Source organism: Loxodonta africana, chromosome 11 (genome assembly GCF_030014295.1).
Source record: "Loxodonta africana isolate mLoxAfr1 chromosome 11, mLoxAfr1.hap2, whole genome shotgun sequence".
Classification (NCBI taxonomy): domain Eukaryota; kingdom Metazoa; phylum Chordata; class Mammalia; order Proboscidea; family Elephantidae; genus Loxodonta; species Loxodonta africana.
Window position 1 is genome coordinate 100,550,634 of NC_087352.1, and position 16,961 is coordinate 100,567,594.

The 16,961-nt window shown below is 41.1% G+C and overlaps 1 protein-coding gene across 3 annotated transcripts in view; it reads left to right on the plus strand.

Moving 5' to 3' along the window:
• The window catches only part of PTPRM (protein tyrosine phosphatase receptor type M), a 943,724-nt gene that overhangs the window by 887,190 nt on the left and 39,573 nt on the right, over positions 1-16,961 (plus strand). For all 3 annotated transcript variants that reach the window (XM_064294704.1, XM_064294702.1, XM_064294703.1), the window contains 6 exons: positions 3,979-4,095; positions 8,747-8,901; positions 9,147-9,282; positions 11,297-11,446; positions 12,265-12,438; positions 13,410-13,541. In XM_064294704.1, coding sequence (XP_064150774.1) covers positions 3,979-4,095; positions 8,747-8,901; positions 9,147-9,282; positions 11,297-11,446; positions 12,265-12,438; positions 13,410-13,541 — 864 coding nt within the window. The remainder of the gene's footprint in view (positions 1-3,978; positions 4,096-8,746; positions 8,902-9,146; positions 9,283-11,296; positions 11,447-12,264; positions 12,439-13,409; positions 13,542-16,961) is intronic.

Here is a 16,961-nt window from a genome sequence, read left to right on the forward strand (position 1 = left end):
CCCCCACACCCGTATTTACCGAAAACCAGGGAGTGAGGAGGGTAAGGAGTCAAATAGAATAGGTGACCATACAGATTTTTCAAAATGCCATATGACAGTTGCATCCTATATTAGGAAAATCATTTTTATTAGATAAGATAGAGGTAGTATATAACATAGGTTGTAGGCGTGGGCGTATGTTTTGTTCTCTTGTAATTTTCAGGAAAATGTGAATTTTTAAATCCTGTTCATTCCATTGAGAATTAATTTTAAAAATACAGTCTAATATACTCTAGTTGTTTTTTGTTTATCCACTACCTTCTGCTCACATAATTGAAGTCACCAAAAGGCAACAGCAAGTCCCCAATATGGAAAAGAATCAAATATGTACCACCTAAGCATCTTTGTTAATTAGCATTGTATAGTGCTAGAAATTCTATAAGTGAAATTATGGTTGCTATCAAATTTGACATTGCTGAAATATACATGATCTCAGACTTGCTGTGCATCTAGGAAAGGAACTAGAAAAATTATAGACATGTCTTACTCTGGGATAGTTTAGATCCAGCACAAGTCTCAATGAGTAACTTTCTGAAATATTATAGATGAGCCCTTTTTATAGTCATAGATAATGCTCCCAAGAGAGAAAATGACTCCCAAAGGAGACTGAAAATGCAATGAGGGCGGGGACCATCTTTATCTTATGCTCCACTGTATCCCCAGCTCCTAACGTGCCTGGCTTACATCTTCGCAACTAAGGACAAGAAGGTTTATGGAGAGCTACACTAAATCAACTGCCAGAAAATTCTGTAACGAAGTAGCTAAAACAATGACCAGCCACATACCACAGTGGAAACAGTGTACCACAGGCATTTGGCATTCTGCAAAGGTCATCTCAGCCCATATTTCTTTTTTTTGTAAACCTTCCCAGTCTGGGATTTTCCTTCCTGCACATATCCAGCCTTGACCCACATGATCCTGTCCCATGTAATTCCATTGTAGTTATACCTGTTACATACATAGACTATAAGGACACAATGCCAGGTGTTGCAGGGAATGAAGAAATAAGCAAAAAAAAAAAAAAGTTACCATCAAGTCAACACCAACTCAAGGTGACTCTGTGTTACAAAATAGAACTACTCTGTAAGGTTTTCTTGGCTGTACTCTTTACATTAGCAGATTGCCAGGCCTTTCTTTCATGGCACTGTTAGGGTGGGTTCGAACCACCAACCTTTAGGTTAATCGAGCACAAACCATTTGCACCACCCAGGCACCTAGAAATAAGGTGCCAGAAATTACCTGTCAGGATGTAAAACAAAGCCCTTTACATCCTGACAGGTAATGTAGCTAGCAAGAAGGGTGTCACATTAGCAGAATAAGCCCATTTTATCAGGAGATAAAAATGAGACTTCACATCTATGGAATAAAAGCTTTAGAGGGGTGTGACATTTGAGACATACTTGAAGAATGGATAAAATTTTCAACTGAGAAGATATGGATGGGAGGAAAACATTCCAAACAGAAGGAATGGCGTGAAGAGGGGTATGGATCATGGGGAAGATTTGGGGATTGGGGCAAACCACTTGTCCTTGAACATAAAATATGTGCAGATAGAAAGGACAATAGTGTACGATAAGGCTGAAAATGCTAATTGTGACCAAGTGAAAAAAAGTCCTTACGTACCAGCCTCAAAAATTTCTATGTAATTTCATGGGCAGTAGTTGGAAATAGAAGATACTTGAGCAGAGGAAGTAAATGCCATTAGGATTACATTTTGGAAGGATTTTTTTGGTGTTGGTATGTATAGAATGTCCACGCAAGAAGTCATCAGAGCATATATGCATCTGTGTGACTATATGCATATACAGATATATATATATATAATAAAGCACATAGGCGGCACAGTTACAGATACTTCCTAGACATCACCAAACACCTCATGGGATTGGATATCTGGGTTTGAGGGATTAGGACCATAGGTTCTTGGGACATCTCAGTCAATTGGCATAATATAGTTCATAAAGTTATGTTCTACATCGTAGTTTGATAAGTAGCATCTGGGGTCTTAAAAGCTTGCAAGCAACCATCTAAGATACAACTATTGGTCTCTACTCATCGGAACAAGAAAGACAGAAGGAAACAAAAGACTCAAAGAAGAAACTAGCCTATAGGACAAAGAATCTATGCAAACCACAGCCTCATCTATTCTGAGACCAGAAGAACTAGATGGTACCCGGCTACCACTACCAACTGTTCTAATCAGGGCCACAATAGATGGACCCTGATAGAATGGGAGAAAAATGTGGAACAGAAGTTCAAAGTTCTAAAATAAATAATAATAATAACATAAAAACAGATCTATTGGATTAGTTGAGACTGGAGGACTCCCCAAGACTATTGCCCTGAGATACTCTTCAAATGTTTAACTGAAATAACCTCTGAGGTCACCTTGTAGCTAAATAATAAATTGGCTCAAAAAATAATATCACCCATAAGTACTGTGCTTTTTTAGGAAATTACCCACATGAGACCAAACAGTCAACAATTACTTTAAAACAAAGTTTAGAATGTTAATGGGACAGGGAAATTCGATTAATAGAAACAGAATAACCAGAACAGAAGTAATGAGCATGTTTATGCGTTGTGAAGAATGTAACTGATGTCACTGAACAACTTGTGTAGAAATTGTTGAATGGAAACCTAAAATGCTATGTAAACCTTCACCGAAAACACAATAAAATACTATTGGAAAAAAAAAAAAAAGAATACGTCACCAGGGCCTAAACTAAGATTGTGGCCAGGGGAGTAATAACTTGGAAAATGTATTTCAGAGATATTTCAAAGACACTCTTAGTTAGACTTGGAGACGGACTGGGTTTTGGAGAAGAAATCAGCAGATTTTTGCCTGGTTATCTACTTCCAAAAATCATCCAGTGAAAGTCCTATGGATCACAATGCGACTCAATCCACAAAGGTCACGGAGATGATGCAGGACCACCAGCGTTTCATTCAGTGTGTGTGTGGGGTCACTCTCCATGAGTCAGGGACAGATTTGAAGAAGCTAACAACAACAAACTGGCAAAATTGTAGTGCCATTAACATAGAAATCAGGAAGAGAGGAATTGATGTGGGTCAAAGAATTCTCTTTGGGACATATTGCCTTTGAGGTGATGCCAGGGCATTCAGGAGACGATGCACACAAAGGAAGTTAGAAATAGGGCCGGAGTGGAAATTCATCCACCGAGGGGCAACTATGGGAATGGCGGGAACTGCCAGGAATTCAGAAGAGAGGGAACAGAAGAGGCTATGGACAGCCTGGGAGTACGGCCACAGATCCCCAGCAGGGTGCTCCAACTGTTCCCTTCTCCCAGCAGTTTGCAAGGAAGGGGCAAGTCAAACAAACTCCTTCTACCTGAAAAATCCTCAGGGATTTCAAATAATATGAAACAACTATTCATATTTTGTGAAGTTTTATATATTGAATTTACTCAGATTAAAATCAATCTATAGTTCTAACTTGGGAAAATCACACAGCCACTTCTATCTTAAGAAAAAAAAAAAACTACTATTAGCTCTGATTTCCTGCTCACCCTCCTCAAAGACTGTCAATCAGTTTCTGAAATAGCAGATACCTAAAATTCAGAGGAGCTAAAATATTGCAAACTGCCTATTATCGTTCATTTTTCCAGGCCATCCCCTGAGTAGAGGTACACAGGAAATGAATGGTTCCTGTAACTGGGATATTTTAGTATAAATATAATTTGTCTTTACTTAGACAATGTTGCTAGGTCTGCCCCTCCCACAACGAAATTTTGTTTTCTTCTGGGAGAGAAAAAAGGTATAGGTGACCTACCCAAAAAAATAGACCTTGCTCTTAAGTTTACAGCTTTTTTCGTGTGTGCAAATTTTATCCTACAAATCCTAGTGACCTGTCATTGGGGGAGCTTCAAAAAAAAAAAAAAAACCCTAGACCTTTAATTTCCTTTGTGTTTTCTAAAGGTCAAATGCTGCAAATACTGGCCAGATGACACAGAGATATATAAAGACATTAAAGTCACCCTGATAGAAACAGAGCTACTAGCAGAATATGTGATAAGAACATTTGCTGTTGAAAAGGTAAGTTTTTATACTACTTTTAAAAGCTATGGTTGAATGTTAGTGGTATTATACTAGCCTCATTTAATCTAGGATAATTTAAATCTGTTCACAGCAGAATGCAGGTAGGTCCTAGCTAGTGGTTTCTCAGGACTGCATCTTATCCTCTGGGTCTGTTAAGAGCTCAGTTCCATCATTACAGCAAGTCATTCCCATTTCATAAGAATCTGTAATTTGCAGCTAAACCAAAAAATAATGTCAATTTATCTGTTAACTTTTTTATTCTACCCATCTGTTTCTCTTTGTTCACAGATAGTTTGATAAATTTCCTTCATATTGTATGTTCACATGGGTTTTCTGTTGGTGAGTTAGTACCAGTGTTGAGAAACAGGCCCCAGCTCCTCCGGAACCCCTCTCCTCCCTTGAGACTTTTCAAGCCTACTTTTTAACATGGACTGATGGATTTTCCAGGTAGAAGTGACCCACCTGGAAACACAGATGGCTGACTGGCCATGAGACATGGGAAACTCTGGCATGAGCAATACATTCGGTCATCCTCACTCCCAGTTGAGTTTAGCCTTTTGCAGTTGTTAGTGTTGGGTCGGGGAGTGCTGTGCTGTGGCTCTACTTGGCCTCATTCCATGTGTGCTTCTCTGGGAAGCATTGTAGGGCATAAAAGGGAATTTCCTCATTCTCCGTCTTTCTGCTGACATGTGGAGGGGCTGGAAGTGATGCAAACCACAGTCCATCCAGAAAAGTATCACAGGTAGGCTGTGGAGACAGTGGAGGTGGTGTGGCTGAGGAGCACTCTGCCTTCCAGTCCTCATCTCGCCTTCAATGAAGGGGACACACCTTTTGTCTCTGAGGTTTGCAGACTTCAGTATTGAGAGCTGACTCTGCCGAGCAGAGCACTGCACATCAGCACCGGATGTAGCCATTTTGCCATGAGTGTGTTCAGGGAAAGCCCCCCTCCTTGAACAGTAGCAGGTCCATTGGGAGTACCTGGGCTGTAAGTGGACTGCTGGGACTGGGTGCTGGGCCTTCCTCTCTACTCTCCCCTCATTGCATCTAAAAGCACTTCTCAGGTTAACAAGAACAGTTTAAGGAAGTCAAGGAATTGCAGCATCTGCTTATTCAGTAATTTTCCCTGACTTTTTGAACTACCTACGCTACTTTGCAAATCCATATTTGTCATAGAATCACAAGGCTGAAAAGACTTTAGTTTATTTTAATCTGTTTCTCATACTATTTAGCATTTTTTTCTTGGCATGTCTTTTTAAAGAAGCAGGCAGGAGGTGTAGAGACTTCAAAGAATGTGGAGTTCTGGGGACTCAAGTCTTCAAGCTCTGAGCCTCACGCTTTGATGTCACTTTTTTTTCCTTCTGAGGCAGGATTGGTGAAAAAAAAACACATGGAGGATTTTTGTATGGCTCTTGGCAAGAGCACTCATGAATAACTGCATCAAAACAGATAGTGATAAAAGACCCTCAATGTTTTTTTCTTTAAAAAAAAAAAAAAATTCCTCCAAAAGCCGTCACTTAAACACAGAGTTCTTTGAACAATAGTCAGCTCTCTAATAAGCCGCAAATGCATCTCTCTTGCTAAAGGAAGGGCTTGTTTGTTTGTTTGCTCGTTTTTAACCTCTTATTGTACTCTCCTACTCCCCAGCTGCACAGAAACGTTTCTGAAACACCCAGTTATTTCAGTCATTAGACAAGCAACAAAGAGGTGGTAGAAGGAAGGGGAGCTCGTTAATGCATTTGGGGAAATCAGAACGACATGTTAGTGATTTTCTAACTGGGCAATTGGAATCTTTAAGAAAAACAAATCATTAGTACTCTTGTGGAGCTCTCCACGTAGGCTTCAAACTTTCTCATTAGAGGAGAAAGAAGAAAAATAGTCGAGCATGTACTTTTGAGATTCCTGCAATTCTGATTCTATTTTGAGACTATGTTCCAGTGGGGAACCTAAAGGTGAAAAAATGGATTTGTGCTTTATTCTGCAAAACAAGCAGACACATTGCAGCTTGAAAACTGGTGAATTCCTGTTTTGCATCTGATTGTCACCTTTCCTTTCCCACATATCCGATGACTCAAAACTAAACAAAATTTTAATATCATACGGTGTCCATCCTGTTGGGAGGAAGACAGTCCTAGGTCTCTGTGGATCAAGGCTCTCTGCTGAATCTATCCTATCTCTAATGGGCAGGAAGGAAGCTGACGATGGACACTGAATTCTCTCTACCCAGGAAATGCCTGCAGTTCAGAGGGGGCAGTGATCTACTGCCTCAAAGACAGGACATGTGGAGAGTGATTTGTTCCCTCCACAAATATTGATTAAACATCCGCTCTGTGCTAGGCACTATTGTATGTCTTGGGTGCTTCTTTCCTGCTGTAGTACATGGAAAAGTGGGTAATAGCACTTTTTATATATCAGTAATGCTTGCTATAATTTAAAATAAAAAATCTAATTGATATCATTTGGGAAGTACTTGGTTTGTGGTCACTGATCACATCTACAATTTTCTTCCCCAAATGTATTACAGAGCAGCAAAAGGAGAAGCCACCATGTTAATGAACAAGAATGAGGGCTGGCTCAGGAAGTTTCCTTTGCTAATCTTATAAATAGTGAACATATGGCAGGGGTGGTGGTATTTGAGAAAAAAGTTTTCTGAATACCAGAAACTGGCATTTACCTTGCTCAGAAAAAGTCTTGGAGAAATCAGCTAGGGGCCTATCTCATGATGGATGGAATTGAAGACTTGGGGATACTGGAGCTGAAATCTAGCAAAGCTAGAAAGGGGCATGCTAAAAAACAAAATGAAGCAAAGCAAAAACACTACATGGGAGTAGTGTCCCCTTTGGAATAATAAATATTTATTACAAGTAAGCTTTCCCAGTTCATGCGATGCTTAGCACCCATTGGGAGGATCCGTGCCACAGTCACCATACATAGAAGCCAGGGAGAGCTCTCTAGGCACTTGGAGGTGTTCTTGGGCAACCGTATTTCTTCTGATGGAAAGTTGGGAATGGCCAAATGTTTCCATGGTTTCAGTGATAAGAAATTTGGGCTCTACCTGCCAAGTAATACTACCCTGTGACCACAGAGCATGTTAGCAGATGACAGTGTTGATTTTCGTTTGTGACTCCCTGACTGCGTAATTCCTAAATACTTAAACTCCGTGAAAGAATAGCATCTCAGAGAAATAAAGCCTCAACATTTGTGGGCTATTAAACTAACACACATTACCACATTGATAGCAAACAAGTCTTATATTAAACTCCGTGATTGTTTGCTTCTGCCAGTCTTTCAAAGCACATGAATATTCTGAATTTCTTCTTTTCTCATTGATTTTTGTGAATAATGACTGATGGTGAATGTGGTAAGGTTAATGTGTGTTTAATTTTACAATATAGAACACCAAACCTAGGGCGTCACACAAAGATGGTATTTGGTAAGCACTCCTTATAAAAGGGAAGGAGGTCAAATCTGATCCCAAAATTACACTGGCCTTGATTCTGGAAGTAATTTTCACATTCACAGAAATCTTTTGCTTTAAAACACAACCTTGATACATATACTCATAAAAAAAAAAAAAAAAAGCTAGAAAAAAAATAGTGTGTTTAAATCAACCTGATTATTCTGAAAAACACTAAGTTATCTTTCCTTTTGCCTTCCCTTCAGTTCGATGGCCAGGCGACCCTCTCCAATTCACTGATCTAACATTGAATTCCAGCAGATACACCCCTTGGTTTCCATGGTATACATTGCCTGGTTCCCACAAGCCAGACCATGACACCGGTTTGCAGACGGGAGGCAGTGTTCTCAGACTCTGGAGACTAGCACTAGCCATCGTGCCCAATACCTGGCAGTCATCCAGTTGTTGGTGATTGAATGAATGGGTTCATTGTTTACCTGAATAAAAGAGAAACCTAACAAACTGAGTTGCCAGTGGGGAGTAGCCCACTTTCATTCATACAGCCAACACCTCTGAGTACCCACTGTGGGTGCCCCTCAGGGGCCAGTTAACCAGTAAGCAAGGTATACACAGGCTTATTGGTGTTTACTTACTAATCTGTAGTGCACAATTTCACATGGGTTTCACCACATCTTTGATGTGACAAAAAACAGGTGAAACTGTGGAGTAGAGATTGGTAAGTAAGCACAGGTAAGCCTGTGCGTACCTTGCTCATTGGCTAACCTGTCCTGTTTTGTTGAAGGCCCTCTACAAAGAGATTCCAGAACAAAAAAGACCCAGAACCAAGGGTCTTGCACTTCGGTAGCTGATACCGGGGACACAGACATCCTTCAATTCCTTCAGGTCCCTGCTCTGTGCCTCACCTCACAGCACACTGTAGGCTGTAAGGGACACACAAACTTTTACCATATTCTACCTTTTAGAAAGGAACTTCAAAGAATGAAAGAGCCCCATCAGCTTGCTGGAATTGCATACGTAAAGTAGCATTTTACTCAAACGTCACCTCTGGCTTCACACCCCTGAACATCTTTCTGAGTAATAGAGCTTTCAGATTGTGTATTAAATCTAAGAATGACCTCCTTCCCCAGCAAAGCAGAGTTTTCTAGCCCTACGCTTACAATTTAGGGGTACTGTGCACTCCCCTAGTTGTTCTTGCTTATCATTTATTTTCCCTTGTCCCCCTCCTATGGGCAGAGAGGCATTCATGAAATCCGGGAAATCAGACAGTTTCACTTCACTGGCTGGCCGGATCACGGTGTCCCATACCACGCTACAGGGCTGCTGGGGTTCGTGCGGCAGGTCAAGTCCAAGAGCCCGCCCAACGCAGGCCCGTTGGTGGTGCACTGCAGGTAAGCAGGGTGCCCGGGCCTCTCACAGAAGCTGGTGGCTCATGGGCACAGGGGCTCCTTGGGGTGATGAAAACATCTGGAACTAGGCGGTTACACAACGTTGGGAACGCACGGAATGTTACTGAGTTGTAGGCATTAAATGGTACATTTTGTGTTATGTGACATTCACTTCAATAAAAACTTTTAAAAAGCAGCAGCACAGTGGTCCCTGTCCCTTCCACTGACAGACCTCTCTTTTCATTCAGTGCTGGCGCCGGGCGGACGGGCTGTTTCATCGTCATCGACATCATGTTGGACATGGCGGAAAGAGAAGGGGTGGTAGACATCTATAACTGCGTCAGGGAGCTGCGTTCACGGAGGGTGAACATGGTGCAGACAGAGGTACTGCAGGCCACCCCAACCCTGGAGCCCTGGTCCCCAGTGTCTCTACTCCTCCCCCTCCCAGAACCAAAAGGAAAGAAATCGCAGCAGTTCTCACCATAAACCTCTCAAGAAGGAAAAATTATATACCTGGCCATTCCTGTTTCCTTCTTTCTTGCTTCCTTTGTTTTATTTTTCCTTTCATAAACAAACAGAAAGGCCAGGAGTCTTCCAAGTAACAGAGTCTGCAACCAGAAGCCTAATTTGCTCTATGCATCTGATTCATGGGACCAGGCTGTAGTCTCTACGTTAGCATTCAGAGTTCCCATATTATTATTAATCTTTTAACTAGCTGGTAACCAGACTAAGGCCACTCCTGAGAACAGCCAGCCATCTGCCAAGTGGCTGTAGGGTAATCTCTGCGTTTTGGTCTTCTCCAGGGTTGCTGGCAAGAACGGTAGCCTACTGTCCCTAAAGCTCACATTCATTGGCCTGGCGCAGTGGGAATTTCCTGACTTGTAGAAGTGCTCTATGTCACCTAGTAACTCCATAAACTAGAATTCAAGGTGTATCAGGAATTTAAGCTTTTGAGAAACAGTGTTAGGTTCTGTTCCTAGGAAATTCATTTTTACTAATATTTGATCACTTCTAGTGGGCATTACAGCTACCACCTAAGAAATGATTCATGAAGTAGAATGAGGAATAAGTAATAATCCCTTCTTAGATTGTGCATTAAAGTTTACAAAAGCCAGTGGGAAACCAAATTTCTTTTTTCTTTTAACAAACATAAACAAAAAGAGTAGAAACTGTCAGTGCTGCTCTCAGCCTCTTTTCTTTGGGATAAGAAGATTTTGTTTTAAAGATAATAATAATAATTTATTTTTAATGTATATTACAGTTGATCAGATATTACCACAAGCATTTTCTCACTCTGTCCTCTTATTTAAGGTGTTGTTTAATTGGAGTGGCTGTTTTTGAGAATTAAGAGTTATAGTTATCTATAGAAATTAAAAAGTAATAGATTTTTTTACATCTAATGTAATGAAAGAGCTATAATAAACATGGTAAAACTTTACTAATTAGTTGTAGGGAAAATCAGTGCCAATTCAGAATAAAAGGACCCATTTTCTGACTGCAGGTTTATTTAGCAAATATCTGAGTTCTCCTGTGAACACATACAGGCAGTCCCCAGGCGACAGACATCCAGCTTGTGGACGACTAGTACTTGCCCTTTAACGTTATGTCAGTTTGCCCTCACTCTGAAACGACTGAACCCACCCTACTCAGACAACAGATTCTTCATCCCCGTTGCCTTCACTTGGTGCTCGTGCAGCTCTTACATCACTGCAAAGGCTTCGAGCATTTTCTTGCACTGTGTACCTGTTCCACATACCTACAAATTTTACTTAAAGACACAGTTGGGAACGGATCTCACTCATAACCCAGGACGTGCCTGTAACGGCTTTTGTAATTACCGCGTTAATTAATGTTTTTAAAAAATAAGTGTTTCTAAATGCTCGGGACGTTTTGGTTTCATAGCAGTGTCCAATTTCCCTGGACCTTCTTTACAACAGTAATTTGATTAGCAAATCTTCCTTTCATTGTAGAGGTAAAATTCTGCTCATTTCACACCTGAACTATTGAATTCCAAATTAGTGGAATCAGAGCTAAGTTTTTTTCTAGCCACATTTATTACAGTACTACAGTGCTGGCTTGATATTTATCAGTGCTTGATTGCTTTCAATCAGTCCGTAAAACACTTCTGCTTTGAGCCCGCTGGTGCAGCCACACGTGGCTAGCCAGGTGACTTGCCAACCTGTGCTGTGTTGGGAACCGGATTTCTGACACTGGAATACCCACTCCTCTGGTGCTCAGGTTCTCAGGTTTCTGTTCTGTCAGGAGTGCATGGTCTGCGAGAGACCACTGTCCCCTTATCTGGATTGTGTGGGGTTACAACTGCCGCTGTGGCTTCCCTCCTCTGGCTCTTGGCCACCTTAATTTCTCTCTCACTAACTAGTCCTGTCTGCTTCACCAGGAGCAGTACGTGTTCATTCATGATGCAATCCTGGAAGCCTGTCTTTGTGGAGACACCTCTGTCCCTGCTTCCCAAGTTAGGTCTTTATACTATGATATGAACAAACTGGACCCTCAGACAAATTCCAGCCAAATTAAAGAAGAATTCCGGGTAAGTCATACCAAAGGTTGGCTCTAAGCTTGCTCCTTATAAAGGATCTCCAAGTCAGCTCTTAGACCCCTGAACTAACACGTGGCTTCTCAACCTCAGCACTATTGACATTTGGGACCAGATAAGTCCTTGTTTGGGGCGCTGTCCTGTGTTTTAGGGCATTTAGCAGCATCCCTGGCTTCCACCCACTGGATACCAATAGCACCATCACCTGACCTCCAGTTGCGACAATGAAAGATGTGTCCAGACATTGCCAGACATCCCTGGGAGTGGGGGGATTGCCTAGTTGAGAACCACTGGTCTAATAGGGCCATTTCTTCCCCCTTGAAAGCATACAGAAAGGTGTCCCCACACACCCTGAACCCTTTGTTCACAGTGTAACCACAGGTACAAACCATAGAAATGTGCATTAAGACTTTCTGGGCAGCATTTCTTCATTGAATTCCTCATATGTACCTGGCTCTAGGGCCAAACTCTTCCCCGACCTCTTACCTTCCAAATCCCCAGATGTGCAGCTCTAGTCAGACTTGATGGTGCTTAATCCTAGGGATCCAAGTGGCCCTTAATGCCTGTCTCTGGCCCTTATGTCTGATGAGCACAGCCTGTGGACAAGATCCGGGGAGCAAAAAGAGAAATGAAAATTTACCTGTTTGTGGCAGAGCCTCCCTGTATGGGGTGTTTGAGTGTGTATGTATGTGTCTATGGGGGGCAGGGGGAACTGTCTTGTAGTTAGCTCCAGAAAACTTGGGTCTTTTAGGTTCTGAATGTGAGACAGATGTCCAGCCACCTCTTCTACATGTCTGTCTTTGGTTGTGTAGACCCTGAACATGGTGACACCGACGCTTCGTGTGGAAGACTGCAGTATAGCGCTTTTGCCACGGAACCATGAGAAGAACCGGTGCATGGACATCCTGCCCCCAGACCGGTGCCTGCCCTTCCTCATCACCATTGACGGGGAGAGCAGCAACTACATCAATGCCGCCCTAATGGACGTAAGCCCTCTGTCCACAGGACAGGGAAGCTCTGTGCTCTCGTGGGATAAGGCCCTCTGATTCTACTCACCTACTCTTGTGTTCTTTTTGATACAAACTATCTTTTCAGCCAAGTGCATTTCAGATCGCACATATGTTTTTTTGCCAGGGCTAAGGCTCTCCGTCTCTCAGAGACAACCCATCCAGAAGATTGATAAATGAAATGTGCCAGTTACTCTAAGAACACTTAAATTTTTAACCTGCTGACCAGAGAGCAAGAGACAGCTATTAAGTCACTGAGGCAGTGAGGTGGGATAATGTGGTTTGCAGCATTATTCAGCCCCCTCTCCTCCAAACATTGGCGGTAATTACCGTGAGGGGAAAATTGCCCATCAGTGCAGACCTACACAGCTCATTCCTTCCTGTCAGTCTGTTTACCCTAATGAATGAACACTTGCTCTTCAGTTGATGGAAAAAGTGAATGAATATTTTCAGAGCTAATGTGGAAATTTTAGTTCTACCTGGGTGATACCAGTAAAAGTGAACTTCAGTTTGTTTGAAGCTCCCCAGAGCTGTAAAGAACAACTGTATCCTTTCACAACAGAAGTAGCTAGCCAGTCACACATACAGATGACAAGCAAGCAGGTTTTAGGGAAGGTAGAACTATTTTAATTGTGCTTAATTTTTTAAGTAAAGTTAAATATTCTCCATTAAAGTAATTATGTATATGGGTAATATACCCTTCTACCAGAAGTATCAAAAATTCATAAGAGATACTAAGTTTCCTTGATATCAAACTAAGAATCTCTTATTATTGTTATTTTGCTGATAAGTTCATATTTAGTCTATTCTGGGGTTGATGATGGTGATACAATTCAACAGTTGCTAAATAGGTTCTGTGTTTTGTGCCACAAGTTTCCATGTGTACAGAATAGCTTCCTTCTGTAACGTTTTCCTGGGTATATTTGGATCTTTCTGGTTTGTGTTTGCAGAGCTATAAACAGCCTTCAGCTTTCATAGTCACCCAGCATCCTTTGCCAAACACAGTCAAAGACTTCTGGAGGCTGGTCCTGGACTATCACTGCACATCTGTAGTTATGCTAAATGATGTGGATCCCGCCCAGGTGAGACCCACTAACTATTGTAGTCAGAGCTGGTGCTACAGGTTGGCGTCCGGGTTTGCTTTGTCTGTGTGTGAGAAGGGCAGGCACGAGAACCAGGCCACAGACATAAGGCGAGGACTGAGAATGGCAACGGAGAAGTGTGGATGTGAAAAAGGAGGTGGAGTCAGGGCTTAGAGCAGAAAGTTGGAAGAAAGCATAGACAGTGGGAGTTACAGGGCAAGACAAGAGTCAGACACGAGGCTGGCCCAAAAGGAGGATAACACCGACTGGAGTGGGGACCAACAAGGTAGTGGGCAAGCCAGAACTAAACAGGAAGCCGAATACAGCAGAGCTGATGGCAGAGCAGAGCAGACTAGGGAGCTGTCAGCAATGGCTCCACCATGTGATGTAGCCCCTGGTCCATCCCTGGAATGTTTATGTGCTTTCTGGCACAGCTCACCTGGAACCTACAGGTAGAGATGGGCGGGGGAGGAAGGCTGACGAGGTATAGAGGCAAATGACATTAAGGGACAATAATTAATTTTGTCCTCTTTGGTAAAGGTATTAAAAAGAATTAAGACTAGGGCTTGGACCTTAGCAGAACCCAAAACATTGAAATATTACAAAGCATCTTCTCTGACCATAAGGCCATAGAAGTGGAAATCAATAACAGGAAAAGCAGGGAAAAGAAATGAAACACTTGGAAACTGAACAATACCCTGCTCAAAAAAGACTGGATTATAGAAGACATTAAGGATGGAATAAACAAATTCAGAGAATCCAACAAGGATGAAAACACCTCCTATCAGAACCTTTGGGACACAGCAAAAGCAGTGCTCAGAGGACAATTTATATCAATAAATGCACACATCCAAAAAAAGGGCCAAAATCAAAGAATTATCCCTACAACTTGAACAAATAGAAAGAGAGCAACAAAAGAAACTCACAGGCACCAGAAGAAAACAAATAATAAAAATTAAAGCTGAACTAAATGAAATAGAAAACAGAAAAACAATTGAAAGAATTAACAAGGCCAAAAGCTGGTTTTTTGAAAAAATCAACAAAATGGATAAACCACTGGCCAAACTGACAAAAGAAAAACAGGAGAAGAAGCAAATAACCCGAATAAGAAATGAGATGGGCGATATTACAACAGACCCAACTGAAATCAAAAGAATCATATCAGATTACTATGAAAAACTATACTCAAACAAATTGGAAAACCTAAAAGAAATGGATAAATTCCTAGAAACACACTACCTACCTAAACTAACACAAACAGAGGTAGAACCACTAAACAGACCCTTAACAAAAGAAGAGATAGAAGAGGTAATCAAAAAACTCCCAACAAAAAAAGCCCTGGTCTGGACGGCTTCACTGCAGAGTTCTACCAAACTTTCAGAGAAGTGTTAACACCACTACTACTACAGGTATTTCAGAGCATAGAAAAGGACGGAACACTACCAAACTCATTCTATGAAGCCACCATATCCCTGATACCAAAACCAGGTAAAGACACCACACGAAAAGAAAATCATAGACCTATATCCCTCATGAATGTAGATGCAAAAGCCCTCAACAAAATTCTAGTCGATAGAATTCAACAACATAACAAAACAAATAGTTCACCATGACCAAGTGGGATTCATACCAGGTACGCAGGAATGGTTCAACATTAGGAAAACAATTAATGTAATCCACCACGTAAATAAAACTAAAGACAAGAAACACATGGTTTTATCAATTGATGCAGAAAAGGCATTTGACAAAGATCAACACACATTCATGATAAAAAATCTCAGCAAACTAGGAATAGAAGGAAAATTCCTCAACATAATAAAGGGCATTTATACAAAGCCAACAGCCAACATCACCCTAAATGGAGAGAGCCTGAAAACATTCCCACTGAGATCGGGAACCAGACAAGGATGCCCTTTGTCACCACTCTTATTCAGCATTGTGCTGGAAGTCTGAGCCAGAGCAATTAGGCTAAATAAAGAAATAAAGGGCACCTAGATTGGAGTGTCGCTATGAGTCGGAATCGACTCGATGGCACTGGGTTTGATTTTTGGTTTAGATTGGCAAGGGAGAAGTAAAAGTATCTCTGTTTGCAGATGACATGATCTTATACCCAGAAAACCCTAAGGAATCCTCCAGAAAACTACTGAAACTAATAGAAGAGTTCAGCAGAGTATCGGGATACAAGATAAACATAAAAAAAATCAGCTGGATTCCTCTACACCAACAAAAAGAACATCCAAGAGGAAATCACCAAATCAATGCCATTTACAGCAGCCCCCAAGAAGATAAGATACTTAGGAATAAATCTTACCAGAGATATAAAAGACTTATACCAAGAAAACTACAGTACACTTCTGCAAGAAACCAAAAGAGACTTACATAAGTGGAATTACATACCTTTCTCGTGGATAGGAAGACTTAACATTATGAAAATGTCTGTTCTACCAAAAGCGATCTATACATCTAATGCAATTCCGATCCAAATCCCAAGGACATTCTTTAATGAGATGGAGAAACAAATCACCAACTTCACATGGAAGGGAAAGAGGCCCTGGATAAATAAGGCATTACTGAAAACGAAGAACAAAGTGGGAAGCCTTACTTTACCTGATTTTAGAACCTATTATACCGCCACAGTAGTCAAAACAGCCTGGTTCTAGTACAACAACAGATACAAGGACCAATGGAACAGAATTGAGAATCCAGACATAAATCCATCCACATATGAGCAGTGGGTATTTGACAAAGGCCCCAAAAGAGTTAAATGCGGAAAAGACAGTCTTTTTAACAAATGGTGCTGGCATAACTGGATATCCATCTGCAAAAAAATGAAACAAGACCCATACCTCACTCCATGCACAAAAACTAACTCAAAATGGATCAAAGACCTAAATATAAAATCTAAAATGATAAAGATCATGGAAGAAAAAATAGGGACAAATTAGGAGCCCTAATACATGGCATAAACAGTATACAAAACATTATAAAGAACGTAGAAAAAAACTAGATAACTGGGAGCTCCTAAAAATCAAGCACCTACGCTCATCCAAAGACTTCACCAAAAGAGTAAAAAGACTACCTATGGACTGGAAAAAGTTTTTAGCTATGACATTTCTGATCAGCACCTGATCTCTAAAACCTACATGATACTGCAAAAACTCAACTGTAAAAACACAAATAACCCAATTTAAAAAATGGGCAAAAGATATAAATAGACACTTCACTAAAGAAGACATTCAGGTAGCTAACAAATATATGAGGAAATGTTCATGATCTTTAGCCATTAGAGAAATGCAGATCAAAACTACAATGAGATTTCATCTCACTCCAACAAGGCTGGCATTAATCCAAAAAACACAAAACAATAAATGTTGGAGAGGCTGTGGAGAGACTGGAACACTTCTACACTGCTGGTGGGAA